Below are 18,909 nucleotides of genomic sequence, written 5' to 3'. Positions count from 1 at the left end.
ATTGGAATGTGAAGCGCCTTGAGTCAACTGTTGCTGTGACAACGTGCTTAGCCATAGATGAAAGCAGTGTATGTATAGATCTGTATGTTCAGTGTGACACATGTTCTGGCTGACCTCTTCAGAAACACAGGTCATTTCACACCAGCCAAAGAGTTGTTTCTGTTCAGTTTTCACTTCTGATATTTTCTTAGATTTCAGATTTTTAAAGAATTTTACGTGTGTTTTTGTTGTTGTTGTTTTGCCTAAAACCCATAATATGACTGAAAAAAATTACATCGTAGAAACAGAATAGAGGAAGACACTGTATAACTTTATTGTTTTCACTCTAGAACAAAGCTTCTAAAAGGCCAAAAAATGCCCTCCCTATAAATACAGATCTGTTCACGAATGTTGAGTGAGTTGTAGTTACATCCAGAACATACTTTCACACAAATATTATATTAAACATCACAGCAAAAGTGTGCTTCACGCCCATCAGCACATTATTCACTTTATGTTGTACAGACACACATGCTAGCCACGTCCCCAAAATGATCCAGCGACAGATGCACACTGAAAAAGTGTTGCTACTACGTAAGAATGATTTAGTTTATATACAAATGTTAAAAAGTGCAGTGTAACGAATACCTTCTTCACATTGTGCTTCCTTTAAAATGAAGTGTAGGTATGGATATTGCTATTATGCTTGAGCCCCATTTGTCTGTTGAGTAATCTGTAAAATTCAAAACATGGATGAGAGTAAATTCATTTAGACAGGCGCCAAATCACAACAACAGTCGCCTCAAGGTACTTTATATTGTAAGGTCGACCCTACAAGAATGCATAACATTGACTTTGTCCAACAGGCAGATCATTTGTTGTGTATTTGTTTTATTCTACAAATGCATCCATTTGAAATAAAATGATTTGGATCTTTTATTTAACTATATATAAATGTTTCTGTAACACTGAGTGGTGTTAGCATTGGCAGACGATACTAGAGCTGTGTTGCTGATTCCCAACGTTCCCATTGTGCTCCGGGAAAGTCTTTATGCTACCTTTATTATTCTCATTTTTCTAGTTACAAAAACATGACATGACCACTATGAAGTCTTCAATCGTAGAGCTTTTCTATAAGTCAGACAACATGACTGCAATCCTAAATATGTTAAGTTCTTCAGCCAGCACTGTGACATAACACAAACAAAATTCAAAGAAAAACCAACATTAAATGTCCTGGTATAGTTTTGCCATGGTCATCAAAGACCATGAGGACCAGGAAGTGGACAGGGAGGAACGCTGGTTTGAGCGAGGAATCAAGGAGGACAAAGGAGCTTGGAAAGAAAAGCGTCTGGACTTCTTTAAGTTGCTTGAAGACGTTTCACCTTCATCCGAGAAGCTTCTTCAGTTCTAAGGTCAAATGGTGGAGAGTCCCAGATTTAAACCTAGTGGGAGTTTCCCCCCACAGAGGGACAAAAGGACCCCCTGATGATCCTCTAATCGCCTGAGCCAAGGTGTGAAACTGGGTGTGGATCCCAATAACCTTAGAACTGAAGAAGCTTCTCGGATGAGAGGTGAAACGTCTTCAAGTAACTTAAAGAAGTCCAGACGCTTTTCTTTGCAAGCTCCTTTGACTATGATGACCTGGATGACTGAGAACCTTCACAGACAATCAAGGAGGACATTTATGTGAAAAGGGAAAGACCATCAAGGGTACATGTGTCCCTATAAGGAGCTTGGAAAGAAAAGCATCTGGACTTCGTCTTCAAGAAACTTTAAGAAGTCCAGACGTTTGGACTACGATAACCTGGACGACTGAGAACCTTCACAGACATCTGTCACCATCTTACAATGCTGTGATTGCAGACATTCCCCAACTCTCTGTGATGGTACTCATGGTCTTCGATCAGTGACCTCACAGCCCATTGTTCATCGGTGGTGCTGGTTTCAGTCATTATACAAATGTTGCTGTTTATAAGAAAACCTGCAGTCAGCTGAGACTGAAGACGTCACCTGGATGAGTTTCTCCGACTAACAAAAAATGATTCGTCCAGAGGAACACAATCAACTATCCTTACTTCGATGCATCGAGACATGTTCATCTGGGTCTTTAACTTACGATGTAAAGCGCCTTGAGGCAACTCAGTTGGTGCTATATAAATAAAACTGTATTGAGTAGACACACGTGATCTTTCAGAAACACACACCTCATACCCAGATGTTCTCAGGCTCTTCCTTTGTTGCTGTTATTTGTATGTTCATCATTCACATCTGTTGCAGTTCTTATTGGAAGAGTATATGCCATAAAGCAAGTTTATGAACAGCCTTTTAATGTTTGAGCCCACTCATCAGAATATCACTGGTGATTTACAGACCGCCTGGTTTGAAGTGGTTTGATAGTAGCTGATAGGCTTATTACAAAACGTAATCTGTGTCATCTTCAACCTATCAGAAAATAAATAGAAACATCACCTCACCTGCCACAACACAGACAAACCAGAGCATTGCACATTCACTTGTACATCACAATCGTATCCAGTAGGTCGTTTTGTTACTGGAGTGATTAAAATAAAACAACAATATTGCTTCAGAATCATCACACTTCATATCACCGGCAAAAAAAGTTCCTGGATATCGTCAGTTTCTTTTAATCAGAGATCCAAACACTCAGGAAGAGCACACGTCACTTCTCTACCTTTGGGATACTGAGAAAAAGGTTTGTTTGGTAAAATATTCTGGCTGCATATTCAGTAACATCCTATCCATCCATTGTCTAATGCTTATCCAATTTAGGGCCGTGGTTGAGAAGCGGGGTCCACCTGAACAGGTCACCAGTCTATCGCAGGGCTAACACACAGAGACACACAACACGACCTATGGCCACATTAGAAGTGGCCGTTATCTAACAGCAGGATTCCCACTCTCCATACTTGGCAAAGCTGGCTGGTCGACCTGTTGAGGAATTACCATTCCCTGTTCAGAAGCTTCTAAAAGAGCCCACAAAGGTTTTCTTGGCTTTCTCACTGAAATCTTTACCTGACTTTTTTCATTCTTGGTGATTTTATGATTGTTCCCCTTTAGTGCTCACCAGCACACGAGCTGAGACTGTGTGTATATGCAACGCTGAGGATGCTACTTCCTCTCACCACGTGCCAGCCTGTTAAAATCAATGTTGCTGAAGTAAGAGTCGCAAGCATGCTGCACTCTCTTCCCTAATCAAATTGAACATTGTTGATCAGCTGGCGTGTGAAGTGTGAAGCTCTATCTCTACATTCGTTTAACGCTGTCTGCACTGCTGTCCTGTGAGGTCATACCGCCTTAAACGAAGGGCACTCAGTGCAGGAGAGCTTGCAGAGTCTTAGGAAATTTTAACAAATATCAGGAGGCTGTCAAGGCCTCAATAACACAAATGCACTCTGATGAGTTCTGCTCTTCACTGGTGTGTTTCCTCAGTCTGAGCATGTTTCACTTCCCGCCCTAACCAGCACTGTCAGCAGCTCAAAGCCTCATCTGTTCATCTTTCTCTTGTAATTTACCATTAATTTTGAGAATTAAATACTTGGTTTTTGTTCACCCAAAGACATTCCTCTTCAGACTAGTTCCAGTTTATTGTCTCATTTTTCCCAGTGCATTTAATATGATCATTTCTACATTATTACTTATTATTTGTACCGTTTACTGACATCCTGCTTCCTGTGCAGCACTTGGATTAGATTACAAGCCTGGAATCACAACACAGAAAGAGCTTCCACTGCACCACTGTGATGCTCACGTTCAGTAATATTCAATAACACTTTATAGAACATTAACATATATTATAATAAAATCTTTGCCAATGACCTGGTACTGAAGTTACAGATATTAGCACTGAGGTTTTATTTTGTGTGCCCCCCACACCTGTGCACATGCGCCTCCATCAGGTGGCTCTTAGTAAATTTCTCCATCCGCCCACTTTGGTCCAGAATACTGTAAAACTTAACCTAACGTGTGTTCTCCAGGTAACTTTACCTCTTACCCTTTCTTTCTGCTATCTTTGAGAAATGTCTACAATGTTGCTAGTCATGGTACTGGATACTTTTTCTGTGGCTATTCATCAGTTGTTACCTTTGAGCCCCACATGCAGACTCATCGCAGACCATCTGATTCATAAATGTGCAGCAGCACACGCTGCAAATACACCCGAGGCTGCGCTGATACGTCTCGTTACTACTCACAGGAAAACCTAAATAAATGAGCTTAGATGATGTCTGAACTGTGCAGCGTAAAGATAATGTTGCTTCTTTTAAACAGAGGAGCAAATCAAACACGTAACTCAAAGACTCCTATAATCTGCTGCCTGCCACACATGCACACACCCTTAATTTTTACAGAACAGGTGACAAGAAGCCAGTTCAATACTTTGCAATATTTGTGCAGTAAAATATCGTCGTTTAAGTATGCCACTGAATAAGCTCGATAAATCCATACAGCTGATGGGTCCCCTGTTGCTGCAGGATGCTGGTTTAGCTGGTGTCACCCAGGATGGTGAGTATGGAGCTGGCCTGAGAGGCAAGTTTACTGCTGCTGTGATCTGTGAGTTTACTGATGCTTTCCTTCATGTTCGCAGAGTTCAACTCCTCCTTCATGACACCTAGAGCACACAAGAAGAGAAAGAAAAGATCAAATTATGCAGATGTACTGCACCATATTCTCTGATCATCAGTGGGTGTGCAGTAGATTTTGTGCTCTTTAGAGCTCAGTTTGAATACATTACACACCTGAGTCCTAAACCAGGAGAATCTGTGACACGCTCAAACATGGCTCCCTAAGAATCAGCGATTTTTCTACAATAACGCTGCCAAAAAGTCTCTGAAATACCTGAGGATGCATGAAAACTCTGCTTCTTAAATTGTCTTTATTTTTCCACCGTTTAAGTGCACGAGGTAGCCACACAAACATTTCAGGGCTGAAAAACACGTTTAGGCTATGCAACCAAAACAACTTTACACAACATCAGTTGCACCAAACTTGGCATTAAATGTCAAAGTAAACACAAAAGCTAATATCTAATATAATCATTTTTAATTGTGCGAAATTTGCAGCCTTCATGTCCTGTTACTCTTAACATCGCTGTCTGAAACACAGAACTGAGGGACACTTGTGATGTTGTCATGGTCCCTGGGGCTGAAGGTTTTGTCTTCATTAGGATTCTTCATGGTTTATTTTCTAGTCTTGTTATTTAAGTCTTCTGTTAAATTAATCATGACTTTGTTTATAATTACTTTCTCTTTGTGTTATTTGCCTTCAACTATATTTCCTCTCTGGTTACACGTCCCTCTTGGACTGTCTCAGTCTCCCCTTGTCCATTGTTGTCCCACATAGCTTTGTATTAGGGCTGGGTATCGTCATTGATTTCTAGAATCGATTCAATTCCGATTCGATTTAATTCGATTAGAATCTGGGAAATTTTGACAGTCAGAAATATTATAATTCAGATCAGCACATTTACATATTTCTGTATCTATAAAAAGGAAGCTGACACACCAAGACTTTATCAAAGGTGTGAGCATCACAGCAGAGGCCTTTGTGTCAAAGCAGCTGAAGATAAAACACAGAAAAACATGAAGGTGATTTTCCTGTTCTGGATTTTATAAAAATATTCTGCAGTAGATCAAAAACGAAAGAAAACCATTAATCAACTTATGAACATTACCTCTGAAGTTACAGCGGTTTTATTACAGACACGGCGTTTTGCATTTTGTATAATTTTAAAAAGTTTAAATTTGTTCAATATTGAACGACAGAAATTAGGTTTTCTTTTCGGAAGTAAGTAAAACAAAAAAAAAAAAAAAACATCGGCCGACAGGCTGTAAACAACGGTAGATTTGTGCGTAACAAGCAAGCGAATAATGCAGAAAACAGATTTTTAGACGGGAAACTGTTCTTGAAGAGAGAGAGAGAGAGAGAGAGAGAGAGAGAGAGAGAGAGAGAGAGAGAGAGAGAGAGAGAGAGAGAGAGAGAGAGAGCTGTGCATGAAGTGTGATTTTATTGTGTTGGAAGGAAAACAGTAAAAGTCAGAGTGAGTTCATGACGATGTTTATGTGAAGCGTAGTTTGGATCTTCTTTTGCTGCTGGTTCAGTCAATACTGTTTGGAGAGACATCAAACTAACAGCTTTAGAATCAGCGCAAAAAGGGCGTGAACACAAAGCGCCGAAACATCAGAATCAGCGAGCTGTCGGCTTTCAGCCCCGACCGTGAGAAAGGCAACATCTGACTGATTCTGATCCGTCGGCGCTGTGTGTTTAAGTCTTTGTGCAGAATCCGTGTTCCTGCTCTCATTTACTGTCTCAGCTGTTGGGTGGTTGTTGAAATTTTGTGAGGTTTAACCTGAGATTCTGGCATTTTGGGCAAAATAAATTTATATTAAAAAAATCGATTCAGGATTTTAATGAATCGATTTCACTGAATCGATTTCACGTTATCCAAGCCAGAATCGATTTTAATCGATAAATCGATTATAAAAACCCAGCCCTACTTTGTATCTCCTCGCTCTGGTTTCCTTGTGCTTCCTGCTCAGTGTCTCCTGAGGTTGATCAGCAACACAAGTACCGTGTTACTGTAATCCAATTACTTTTTTCAAGTAATGAGTGAAGTAAAGAATCACTATTGTAAAAAAGTAATTATATATTCCTGTTACTTTCTCGTGAGCACGCTGCGTTACTAAAGCGTGATTTTGTTAGTGAGAGCGTCTCATGACAATGACGAGCGAGCGGCGTCTGTGGCAGCAACAGACGTGCAGATCAACAACGGATACCATGGAGCGATGGAGAGAGTGCGACCGTGCAGCGTTTACAGCGTGGACGTGCTGACATCACTTAAGTTTTATTCTGTAAAAAGTGACAAAAACATCAGCGTCCGCTGTTCACTCTGCGTGGGAAGAAAACTTAAACTTCAAATCTGAGCGAGCAGCAGCCGCCGCACTCCGGCTAAACAGGTGAACGTAGACTTAAGAGCAACAGGACTCGGTGCTGCTGAATCTTTGATTTTATTTTTTTCTTAGGGTCTCCATATTTCATACTTCCTGTAACCTGCCTGCTGTGGTTTCATCTCTGTGACGCTGAGCTGTAAGCTAGAAGGTGCACATCATTTACTTCCAGCTAGGTTTGCTTGTTGCATTTTTGTGGCTCTGACTCTGACATCACAGCTTTATCATTCTACATCCACTGGACAGAATTACTGCAATTTCTATGTGTTGCATTAAAATCGGACACATACTGGAGTTAGCCAGGCTGCAAATGAGACCTAAAGCACTGAACTTGACCTCGACCGCTCCCACAGGATCCTCCAACATCTTCTTCAGCATGGGCAACAGGTCTGCCTCCCGAAACGGATCCTTCACAGACTCTGTTTACAGACATGCAAAAATAGGTAAACATATATTCTTTGATGTGCATCATCTCTACTCAGCATTGACATCATATCTCTTGATTTGTCAAACATCTTGTATTTTGCTAAATTGCAACAGGTCATTATTGTGATGTATTGTGTGCTGATCTGTGGAACCAGCGCTCGGTGGCACCTCTCTCTCTCTAAGGGGGAGCCAGGATCCCGCCCAGGCTTCTAGACATCTGATTGGCTAACATTTCACACAGTTAGGATCTGGCATGAGCGTTTGACTTTAGCGTTTACATGTGGATGGAGATGTTTTTTCAAAACTGCACGTGTGGACGGGATTTAAAAAAACTAAACAAAAACTGAAAATCTCCATTTTCAGAAAAACTCCTGTGTACGTGGCCTTAGATGAGCTGGTTGAGTGTGACTGATAACTCCATCATAAGGAGATAGTTAACATGGAAATTAGTCTTTTTCCACTTACATTCAGATTTTCTGGACGCTCCTCTTTGGTGGCGAATATGATCGCTGATCCAGGGGGAAGAATTTGTAACTTGGACTAATCTGACTTTTAACAGTCTGACACGATGCAGAATTGGTGAGCATGCATTATTCAACCAATTAATTAAGTCACTGATATCTGAAAAGGTAGTTGTTGATGCAGTAAGGTCAGAGCAGGAAACTGAGCTGCTGAGTGCTCATTAAAGATGCAAGGTGTAATAGTTGTTCTCTGGGAAGACAACGCTGGATGCTGAACGGTGTCAAACATTACACATTTGTGATCAGACGTGATCAAAGTGTTTATAGATAAGGCAAAAGTAGAAACTGTATCCAGTGTGTGGCCACCACATGTTGCACTAAATTAACTGCCTTTGCAATGTTGAGAAATTCTGTGGTGGTGCAGTTAGAGGCATCATGAATATGTAAAGTAAAGTCAGCTTTTATCCAAATGAACAATAACAGATAAAAGTAGAATTCATTTAAGAAATTATTGCAGGATTTGGGAGTTGATAGATTACAATATACAACAAACTGTTTGAGGAATGATGTGAAATTGTCCACATAGGCAATGTTTTCATTCCTGCAGTACGCTTGAACCAAGTGTGCAGGTGGTCAACAGCTGAAGAGCAGTCAGAGTAACATCCTTCACACAGGCCCCAGGATAGCAAAAGGTACGGCCGCCAAGCATCGCCAAGTGTTGAACCATAGACGTGGGTAGAATCGGCCTTGAGGCGGTCGATGATGAGCAGTTCAGGGGCATGACCGCATGTGAGCTCCAAGATGCAGCTGTGGCAGCAGCGACAATAGTAATAGTACCTGGCAGAGAAAAGCGGCAATGCCTGTGCGGCAGGTCTGTGGCGCCGCTGCAGGGAAGCTGACACAATGGAGCTGCAGCAGCTCATCACGCCTCCTCTCCATCACGCCTGGGTAGTTGTTGTTGTGCATGTGTGGCTGGCAGCTGAAAAGCTGCAGCCGAGTGCAAAAGAAACGACAACTGAGAATAAAGATCAGCGTTTAAAAGTGTTTAAAAGTGTAGTGGTCAGGTCTGCCGTGCGTCTGCTACAGCCTGGTTTCTGGAGGAGAGAGATGGTCTGTGCTGGAGCCAGGCAGCCTGGAGGAGTGTTGAAGTGGCGAGAAAGTCCGGGGGTGACACAGCTGTGGCAGCCAATCCGGTGCTGAGCAGGCCATGAGAAGGAGGAGCATGTTGAGGAGTGAAATTGGACCAGCATCCCATCTTCATTGTCCAAACGGTCCCCATTATCATTGGGCTGAGCGAGGGGCATCCAGTAGCCACGGATGCAAAAGCATCATCCTGCTCTGGAGCAGACGGCCCACTAGAACTTAAGAAGACTGCAGTTATATACTATAACTGTGAGTATGGTGGGAGAGCTCAGACAGCCATGGCCTGAGGACAGAACAAACTGACGGACAGGCTCAAAACAAAGTCAGGAGCCTTCATGGTGTGTTGATTAGCAGTGGTCGCGCCGTTAAAGTTGTAAAGGATGTCAAACAGAAATTACAGTTTCAAGAGCATTAAAGATTTAGTACATCCAGAAAAAACTTTAGAAGGCAGCAAAATATGGTTTGAAAAGCAGCACAGAGGCACTAATCATAGCAGCCCTGAGCACTAGATCCACAGAGGCTGGGGTCTATCACACCAGGCGAGACCCCAGTGTAAAGATGCCCCTGTGCAGGGTGCAAGATGCTAGCAGGCGTACATGGAACGCCATAACCATAGTGTACAGAAACATCTGTGCTGAATATGGCCTGGAGATCCTCAGGTCACAATGGGACACGCCCCCTGGTTTTGATTGACAAGCTAAGATACTGTGGGATTTCCAGGTACAGACGGACAAACTGGTGATGGCTGACCAACCAGAGGCGGAGGAAGATGGGTACAGCACATCAGGAAAAAGGAACACAAGAAGCTGGAGAAACACCACAGAGGGGCTCGAGACGATGTGGAGGGTGAATGTAGCTGTGGTTCCTGCTCTCAGGGCAGTGACCGCCAAACTGGGCGAGTGGCTCCAACAAATCCCAAGAATGAGTTCTGTCCAGAGGAATCCTCAATCCTGGGAATCAGGTGGAGGACCTGTGTGCGTGTAACATACAACCTGCTGGTTATGGTAAAATGTTTTTAAATCCTGGGCTGGTAGTGTTCTGACGTTTCAATTATGAGGTATATTTATATGTACAACATATTTCTGTGAACCCCGACCACTGTGATACTCTACACGTCACTCACCTCCACAGACACCAAATTACAACTTGTTGTGAACACTAACAGTCAGTGTTGGGGAGTAACGGAATACATGTACCGCCGTTACATATTTAAAATACAAAATATGAGTAACTGTATTCCGTTACAGTTACCGTTTAAAAAGGTGGTATTTAGAATACAGTTACTTTGTTGAAATAAATGGATTACACGGCGGTACTTCCCTGTTTCATATTGTGGCGGGTCAGGACTGTTTGGGTTTTGTTTGACAGCTACGTTCTGTTGTTCCAGGCGGCAGCGTTACGGTTGCCATGGTTACAGGGTGACGCTCTCTCTCTCTGTGTTTCCTGGGTGAGAGAGCGCCTGTTGTTGTTGTTGTGCTAAGCTAACAGGCAGAATGCTACAGGTATAGCTCTAAAGAATGTAGCATCATGGGCAGTGTAGTCCGTGCTGCAGGGAGAATGGACTGCCATACACGTTATGTGTCTGTGAGCGAGGGAGGGAGAAAAAGGAAAAGTACGAGCTGTCATCGAGCAGAAACGGGAGCTGGAAGCATGTAAATATAATAATAACCACTGCAGCCAAGAAGAGAGCCTGACGAGCCCAGCTGTAAGTAAGCTATTAAGACTCGACTGTACACCGTGTTCGTGTTTTCCTCTGAAACAATAAGTTCTGTTGGAGCAGCCTTTCAACGCCTCTCTCTGTCTCTGCTAGCAAAGTTGACCCAGACAACAAAGTAAAGCTAGTTTTCAGCTACGAGCCGACACAGAACCCACCGTATTAGCCAGAGGTCCCTTTACTACGGTTCGGAGCCGCGGACCTTCAGTAACAGTAATAAATCACAGCAATAGTACATTCATGTAGTTGTAAACAGCATGATAATATATTAAGTAATCCAAAGTATTCAGAATACGTTACTCTCATTGAGTAACGTAACGGAATACGTTACAGAATACATTTTGGGACATGTAATCTGTAATCTGTAATGGAATACATTTTAAAGTAACCGTCCCAACACTGCTAATAGAGTACCAGGCTCTTCCTTTGATACACCAAATAATTCAAAGTCACTTCCAGACGAGACCAAACTAGCGTCTGATAGTTTGTATTTTTTTAACCAAAGCCAGTGTTGGAACGCCCACGTTCCCAAATATATTCCAGAGTAATTGTTCATTCCTAACTGGAGAACACTTCGTAGTAACACTTTGGATCCTTCTAGAAGCGCTGCAGAGCCGTCTCGGGCCATCAGAAACTTCAGGCCCAGCAGACTCGTGAAGCTCGAGAGATCTCACTAGAACTACACTGTCTGATAAATTCAGCCGAAGAACTTGAAATTGCTTTACCAATGTCGATGGCACTTGCAATTGCCAGGGCAACCAGGGCTTCATTCTGCATGATGACATGTTCACTCGATGCCATAGAAATGAGATGCCGAATTCCATTGGCTCTGGCTACCTCACGGACAACTTCCTGTTGAAGAGAGAAAATCAGCCGATCATAAGATAATAAGTGAACATCAGTGAGTTTGATAACCAACACAAACAGAGAAACATTCCCAGGTGAATAATCTGACTCACAGAGTTCTGACTGTGTCTGATGAGAGCAGCCAGCAGGCGACTGGCTTCTCCTCGGACTCCTGCGTGATCTTTGGCTTCGCACCACTCCATGATCCGATCGAGCAGGTCGGCATCTCTCCCCAGCACTAACGCAGCTTCCTCTGACACACAGTGTAGCAGAGGGCAGAAGACGTTTGTTTTGACTACGATTAATAAAGACTGCCAGCTGTACATGGGGGGAAAAGATGTACTGTGTATTACATTAATCTGAGTGAAGCACGACATTTTGGTGGGTCTCCTCATATGAAATGTCATTTTGATCCTCGCACAACATTTCTGCTGAATTAACGTCGGGTGTTTGACTTGGCGAGGTGCTTTTCCTTTGTTGCTCAGGGTTGTGTTGATGATGGCCTCGTTGATACCTTCAAATTTTTGGCCTGGATGGAGGTTTACATACTTTCATTTAATTTCTTTAAACAGGCTTTCTGTTTCAGACGTGTGTCCCATACAGAAACCCGGAGCACTCGTTATCCCCTCAGACCTGACACCACATCGCGGCTGTTTCACTGGATCTGCTGGATTCATACGTTAGCCCAATATTTTATTTTTGCAGGTTGCAGAAATGTCACGAGGTGGAAAGGGACAAGTTATCCAGGGTTTTTTACTCTGCATGTTTTGCTGTGTTTTACCTTTTTAATATTTTAATATTGTACACTGCTTTATTTTTATGAGTTTTATTGCATGTTTTTATGGTATTTATTGGCGACTTGTCCTGGAAAGACTCCACCCCTACCTGATTATAAACCTGATCACACCTGGGAGCGAGCGGTTCGACTGCTGCAGCAACAGGAGGCCAGATTACGCGTCTGCGGGAAATTAGAGGCGGCGGACGGGCCGGTGCCGATTGTCAGTTACAAAGAAACGGCGGGCGGAGTTGAGAGCTCTGCCCGCCCGGGGTAAGTCTTTTGACTCGTCCCCTTTAATGTATTATAGCTGCCTAAAAGAGTAGTGACTGCCGCTGCCTTCCTTTCTTTAGCGCACCGGGGCGCAGAGCGCGGAGAGGAAGGCGAGGATGCCGCCGGGTCTCCCTCCTGCACCGCTTCACTGGATTTTTAATTCTTAGTGACTCTAAGAAGTGGCGGACGCCACAGGACTTTTAATGTTGTGTTGTATTGATTTTTATTGTGTTGTCCCCTGGCCAGGGTTGTTTTAATTCATTTTATATTTTTAACTATTTAAATATAATAAATTATATTTTAATTATACAGTTTTTAATTCGTCCTTCCTCTAAACTGTCCGTTTGGAGGAAGGTTTCCCTCCTTTAAAAACACTGTGGAAAAATAAGCAGTGTGTTTGTGTGCTGTTTGGTACCTAATGGTCGATAAGAGGTCTTCTACCAAAGGGAAGAATCAAAGTTAGCACATGTCATCAAAACTAAACTCTTGTTTCCAAACTGAAGCATTTGAAGCGTCTTGCTCACCGTGTCCGTCCACCATCATGCGCAGAGTACCCAGCAGTTTGAACTGAACTGGGGGCATGTCAGAGCGCAGCAGCGTCTTTATCCTGTCAGTCACCCCGTCCTCCAGCATCCGCACTTTGTTGGTGGCTGGAAACACACACGTCACATTATCGACTTTCTCAGTGTTTCAGGTTTACTTGATCAATTCACATCGATTTTAAGGACAAAACACATTCAGGATCGTTTTATGTATGAAATGTACTTCAGTGGAAGCCTGTACCGGGAATGGCAAGATTCCTGAGTGCGCTTAGTCCAGCGTGTTGAACAGATACGTCTCCTTCGTCTACGTGCTGCTCCAACAATGTCAGGATGTGAGGAACCACACCGAGGTCCAGCATCTTCACACAGTTACTGTCTGACAGAAAAGCAACAAGTCCTCAAAACCCAACTACTCAAAAACAAACAAACATCAACATGAAGGTCGTTTGGGGCTTTTCTCTCTGCTTTGTAAAGCAAGAATTGGTGCAAAGTTTTAATTTTGTTATTATTTTCTCTAATTCACACAAAATCTAAATTATACACACAGTCTCAAACACATGATTCATGTAGAAGAACTGACGACAACTGCTGTGTCTCTGTGCCAGCAGAAGAAGGACTTGTGTTAGATTTAATGTACGTGTTGTAGGTCGCCATTTAGACAGCTAGAATGCTCCTGTTTGCTATCGAGGTAACGTACATATATGACTACGTGCTCGACATTGATAAGAGGAACAAGCAGCCTTGAGAAGAACAGATTCTGCCAACAACAATCTGGGAGAGCTGCACTCCCATCATGTAACCACACATTGTATAACCATGCTTGCACAAACAATCACACTTTGTAACCAGTTACAGTAGTTTCTCATAGGTAATACAGCAACAAGCTTTATGAATGTTCATGTGTGTGACCAATAAAAACAACCTGCAGGGGGAAGCAAGTTGAAGTGGGTTGGAGACAACTGCTTCCCCCTGACCTCGTTCCTGAGTGAGCTTCTGTTTATCCAGCAGCATCAGGGGAACAGTACTCACTGGGCAGACCGATACACAAGGTACTGGTAAGTGTATCGGACCAGAGTGAAGATCTATGAAGTTCTCTTGGGGCCATTTCTGTACAACTACAGATTTCTGAATCACCACTTCAAACAATTTATTCTGATATGTCCCCACTTTGTCCATGTCTGACACCCAAACTGTCCACAATGATGCAATTTTTACATTGTCATGGGCTGGGGGGGGTGGGGGGCTGACAAAGAAAGAAACCCAACCTTGCTCCACAACCGACACCTTCAACCGTGACTAGGGATGGGTATCGAAGACCGGTTCTTGTTGAGAACCGGTTCCCACTGTTTCACTTCCTTGGAATTGTTTGTCATTTTTGCAAACGATTCCCTTATCGATTCCAGTCGCCCCGAATGATGTCACCACGCTGCGGAGCGTCATTTACCTGGCAGGAAACACAGCGCCTAAGCGGCTCAAACATTCAAAAGTTTGGTTTTACTTTACGAGAACGGATGACAACAGGGCAACTTGCAATACTTGCAAAGTAGAGATTTCATTTAAGGGAGGAAACACGATGAATATGCAAAAGCATTTGCTCACAAACACACGATGACCTTAAATGAATGTCGTGTTTTTAATTCCGGACTCGTGAATCTCAACCCAGCAGCAGCGGTAACGTTTGCACGTCCTCTCCCGTTAATGCAGCAGGTAAATAATCAACTAACAGTGCAGATTATGTTAGCGCGATCTGCCTTATTACAAAACCATTACTGTGCATTTAGGTGACCATGATGAGAGAGACAGACAGAGTCTGGCTCAGATGCTGGCAGTTCTCGCTGCAGTCTACCGTAGCGTCTACTTTCAGGCAGGATAGACGAATGTCACCGAGCAGAGACTCAGTTTGTGGTCAAAGGTTTGCAGCCGTTTGCCAGCAGATGATTTTCAGTAAGTGAATGTGTTTAATTGTAGGCAGGGACATTACTGGATATTCTTGTGTAACTTCTACAGAATAATTTATGTTAAACTTTGTTATTGCTACAGAAGAATATTTATTTTATTATTTTACATTTACATTTTTTCCCCCTGTGACGCCCCATTGAAGAGCCGTAGGCTGTGGATCTCTGAAGATCTCACTGTTGGGTTTGTAAGGCCATGTTACTCCTACATTTCTATCTTGTTCAAAGAGAAGATATAAAACAAAGTTCTGAGCTAATCGACCTTAGTGTTCTCCTTTTTTAAAAAGAATCGATAAAGAATCGAATCGTTAAACAGAAGCAAAAATGGAATCGGAATTGTGAAAATCGTATCAATACCCATCCCTAACCGTGACTGAAAGTTGCTGCTGCCCTCATGGATAAGCCAAATGCCTTCTGGAGAAAAGGTTTCTGGTCAGAAGACACAAAGATTGAGCTACTGTGCCAAAATGATACGAGGCATGTTTGGAGGAGTAACGGCGAGCCTTTATCTCTCATTACATGTGAGAGTGGGTAAAAAAGTAAGAACTATTTATATTAATGTGGATTTAATACTCGGATTTTTACCTTTATGGTTTCACAAAGGGTTAAAAAGAGGATGCACAAAATTAATATGATTTACTTTTTGCAAACGCACATAAAGATAAACTCAGCACTTTGTATCACTGTAAACATAAGACCTTTCACCCACTCTCAGATGTAATGAGAGGTAAGCTGGGGCTTCAATCCCTTCAATCCCACCTCCTCCACACATAACTCTTATCATTTCTGCAAAGCAGCAGTGTAAATTAGCCTTTATACACGTAGTGTTTTGCCCATTTTAAAGAAACAGATCTTTGGGCAGCTTTCAAAGCCACTGATTTAAACCTAGTCATATTTCTAAAGCGCTGCTGCAACAGGTATGGCTGATGGGAGCGGCTCTGCAAAGCTACTCAGGTCTTGCTTTTGTTCCCCTGGAGGCTAAAGGCAGAACAGCATCCTCACTCATCGGCTCATCCAAGCTCTGCACTGCCTGCTGGGACTTTTTAAACAGAGCGCTGATCCAGACTTCCTATAGTGGGGTGCTGGTTCCACAGATCAACCGTACCAGCAATCCACCGTGGTGGTGGCAGCGTTATGGTCTTGGGCTGTTTTGCTGCCAGTGGTACATTGAACAAGCTGGATGGAATAATGAAGAAAGAGGACTACCTCCAATTTCTGTAACTTCATCTCAGATCAGCAGCAAGACAGAAAGTTGGACACGGCCGGTTCCACAGGGACAATGATCCCAAACACATAACAGCTGGATTAGGAAAAGATAAAGCAGGCTAACATTAAGCTTCTGGAATTTCCAAAGCCCCAAACTGGAATACATTTCAAATCTGGATTCATCCAAGGAAACCAACCAATTTGAGTAAACTATCAATTCTGCCAAGACGATTGGTCAAATATCCATCCAGAATTATGCCAGACGCTCGTCGATGGCTACCAAAAGCATCTGGGTGAGGTACAATATGTAAAGGGATATAAAACCAAATATTAGTGTATAACTGAATATTTTAGTATACTTTGACTCCAAATTCAAACTTGTGCAGCCAATTGTTGTTTTTCGGGGTGATTAGAGATATGTGCTCTACAACAGCGGTCCCCAACTCCGGGGACAAAGACTGGAGTTGTTTGGTTGAGCTGGGGCTCAGGTGTGAGACTGATGGTCTTTTCCCGTGTGTTATAAATACATTTTCTTTTTTTTGGTACTGGTGCTGGTTTTATTTTGTTGCATTTATTTGCGACACCTTAAAAGCTGGTCTGTGGAAATATTGTCAGACATAAACCGATCCGTGGCACAAAAAAGGTTGGAGGCCGCTGCTGTACGAGCATTTCGCCCCAGAAAAACATCACGTGATAACACGAAATGACACTGAACACCAAAAACAGTATGTTAAAGAAACTGTTAATGAATGAGAATGACTATACTGTGTTACATTACACTGTTTAGAAGATCTTGTACCAGTTTTGATCTGTTTAAAACATCAGATTTTAAAAAAGTCTATTTTGAATTTAATGTATAAACTGTAAACTGTCTGGACAGATTCTGCTGAGGAAGTAGAAGAAAGTGGGTTTTTGAGATGTTTGACCCGGGAAAAAATGGGTGAAAAAAAAATAAATCTTAAGTTATCTTAAAAAAGTTCTAACAGTTTAGAGACTGGAACTGTTTCAAAAGACCATATAGTGTCTCTTTGACAAACATCTCACCATTCCTGGCGAAGTTGGCGATGGCAAGCGCTCCCGACAGCTGCAGTTGGGTGTTGGAGCTCTGGAGCCATGACAGAACATCCTGGTACACCAGACCTGATCCTTCACCAAAACACTTCTGCATGGACTCATCTGACACACAGATATTTTGAAAATGATTTAAAAAGCAACGTGACAAAATCACATGATTTAGATTCACATGCAGCAGTGACATTACTATTGCTTTATTAGGTAAATCAATACACTAGTGCACCAACACCAGAGATTACATATCAGATTGGTCACAACGCATTCAGTGACAAGTGCAGTTTTATTTACTAGTTTTTGTTTTGTAACTGTAACTCGACACAATGAACATATGTCCAGTCTGGACAATCAGGGAGAAAAATGCATCTTCCCCTGATAGTTATTAGTCGTCGTCACCACTGATTCAAATGAGTCCGTGCCTGTAATCAGTTTGAGCAGATAATCAGACATATTCTACCTTCGTGCTCTTTGAGTGAAACAAAATTCAATTTTGGCACTCCTCGTTTTTTACTATTAAATGAGCTACTAAATACTTGCCCACCCAGATGCAATACTCGAGGCTGTTAGAAGTTTCAGCGTGGTCTCTGTCACCATGCTTGCATAGCTTAAGCCTTGTTTAGCCACTTTTTGATTTCTTGAGATAAAAAGAAACCTCTCAACACTAAGGAAAACTCCTTACAGACAGTAGATGCCCAATGAGAGGCAAAGCCAGGGGGAACAGAGGTTTTGCTCAGGAGCTCTGCATTAGGCGAGCGTCTTGGTGAGTGGATCCCAGCACTTTGTCTTCCTCTGTTTGTCATCTGACCACTTCTTCCTTTCAAACCTACACTAAGACAATGTTGTTGCTATGCATTACGTACCCCCTAAAAGCAGGGACACCATTAGGTTGGAGGCAATCTTGATGCTGCAGAGGTCATGTGGGTCAGAGCCTCCCTGCAGACTCCGAATCATCTCGGATAAAGCTTCTGGGACTCCTGACTCTGCAAACTGTAGTTTCAGAGTATCTGGTGGCACAGAACAATTCAATTTACTCATATAGCACCGAATCACAACAACAGTTGCCTCAGGACGACAACCCAACAAGTTTTACTACTGTCTCCATTAATCATTAACATATGCATGAAGAAAACTAATGTTTGGACTTTATTTTGTTACTGAGCAGCATATGTGGTAAAAGTCTTTGGGTGCTTTTATAATAGGAGACACATTTTCTTAGTTCATCCATCAAAAAATAAATGTCTGACAAGTCAAGGCAATGCCACATGCCAAGGCTGCTCTCCATCTCCCTCAAGCTTTCTACAACCAAACTCCAGAAAAGCTGCGTGAAAAGTAGGAAAACCAAATACTATGGATCTGCAAGTGTCGTAGACCCATTTTAACTGACATTAAAACACAGAACACTGATTTAATATTTTAGTAGCTCATGAAACGTATTAGCTCATTATGAATTGGATGAAAGCAGCATGTTTCAAATAAGTTGGAAGTGGAGCAACAAAAGTACACGGTACTAAAAAGAAAGTTTCTCAGGAGTAAAGATGGGCGGAGGTTCACCA

General features: G+C 42.5%; 1 protein-coding gene and 1 long non-coding RNA gene across 3 annotated transcripts in view; both read right to left on the bottom strand.

The window, feature by feature from the left end:
- Positions 1 to 2,640: 2,640 nt before the first annotated feature.
- LOC146504814 (rap1 GTPase-GDP dissociation stimulator 1) overlaps positions 2,641 to 18,909 on the bottom strand; it is a 28,933-nt gene continuing 12,664 nt past the window's right edge. The window contains exons 7-14 of one of the 2 annotated variants that reach the window (XM_085181871.1): positions 18,217 to 18,360; positions 17,330 to 17,461; positions 13,366 to 13,500; positions 13,107 to 13,232; positions 11,648 to 11,787; positions 11,414 to 11,540; positions 7,276 to 7,363; positions 2,641 to 4,609 (exon numbers count right to left, since the gene is read on the bottom strand). In XM_085181871.1, the coding sequence (XP_085037997.1) occupies positions 4,558 to 4,609; positions 7,276 to 7,363; positions 11,414 to 11,540; positions 11,648 to 11,787; positions 13,107 to 13,232; positions 13,366 to 13,500; positions 17,330 to 17,461; positions 18,217 to 18,360 (944 nt within the window). In that variant the 3' untranslated portion in view covers positions 2,641 to 4,557. Of the gene's footprint in view, positions 4,610 to 7,234; positions 7,364 to 11,413; positions 11,541 to 11,647; positions 11,788 to 13,106; positions 13,233 to 13,365; positions 13,501 to 17,329; positions 17,462 to 18,216; positions 18,361 to 18,909 lie in introns of both variants that reach the window. The other variant, XM_085181869.1, reaches the window with a different exon arrangement.
- Positions 15,396 to 17,323, bottom strand: LOC146504816 (uncharacterized). Its single transcript, XR_014877444.1, has 2 exons — positions 16,185 to 17,323; positions 15,396 to 16,109 (listed from the first exon to the last, which is right to left on the bottom strand). It is a non-coding gene; the product is annotated as an uncharacterized LOC146504816 (long non-coding RNA).

The sequence above is a fragment of the Neolamprologus multifasciatus genome, chromosome 13 (assembly GCF_963576455.1).
Source record: "Neolamprologus multifasciatus chromosome 13, fNeoMul1.2, whole genome shotgun sequence".
In the NCBI taxonomy this organism is placed as follows: domain Eukaryota; kingdom Metazoa; phylum Chordata; class Actinopteri; order Cichliformes; family Cichlidae; genus Neolamprologus; species Neolamprologus multifasciatus.
The sequence above is the reverse complement of the archived record's forward strand: the minus strand, read 5'-3'. Positions and strand labels throughout refer to the sequence as shown.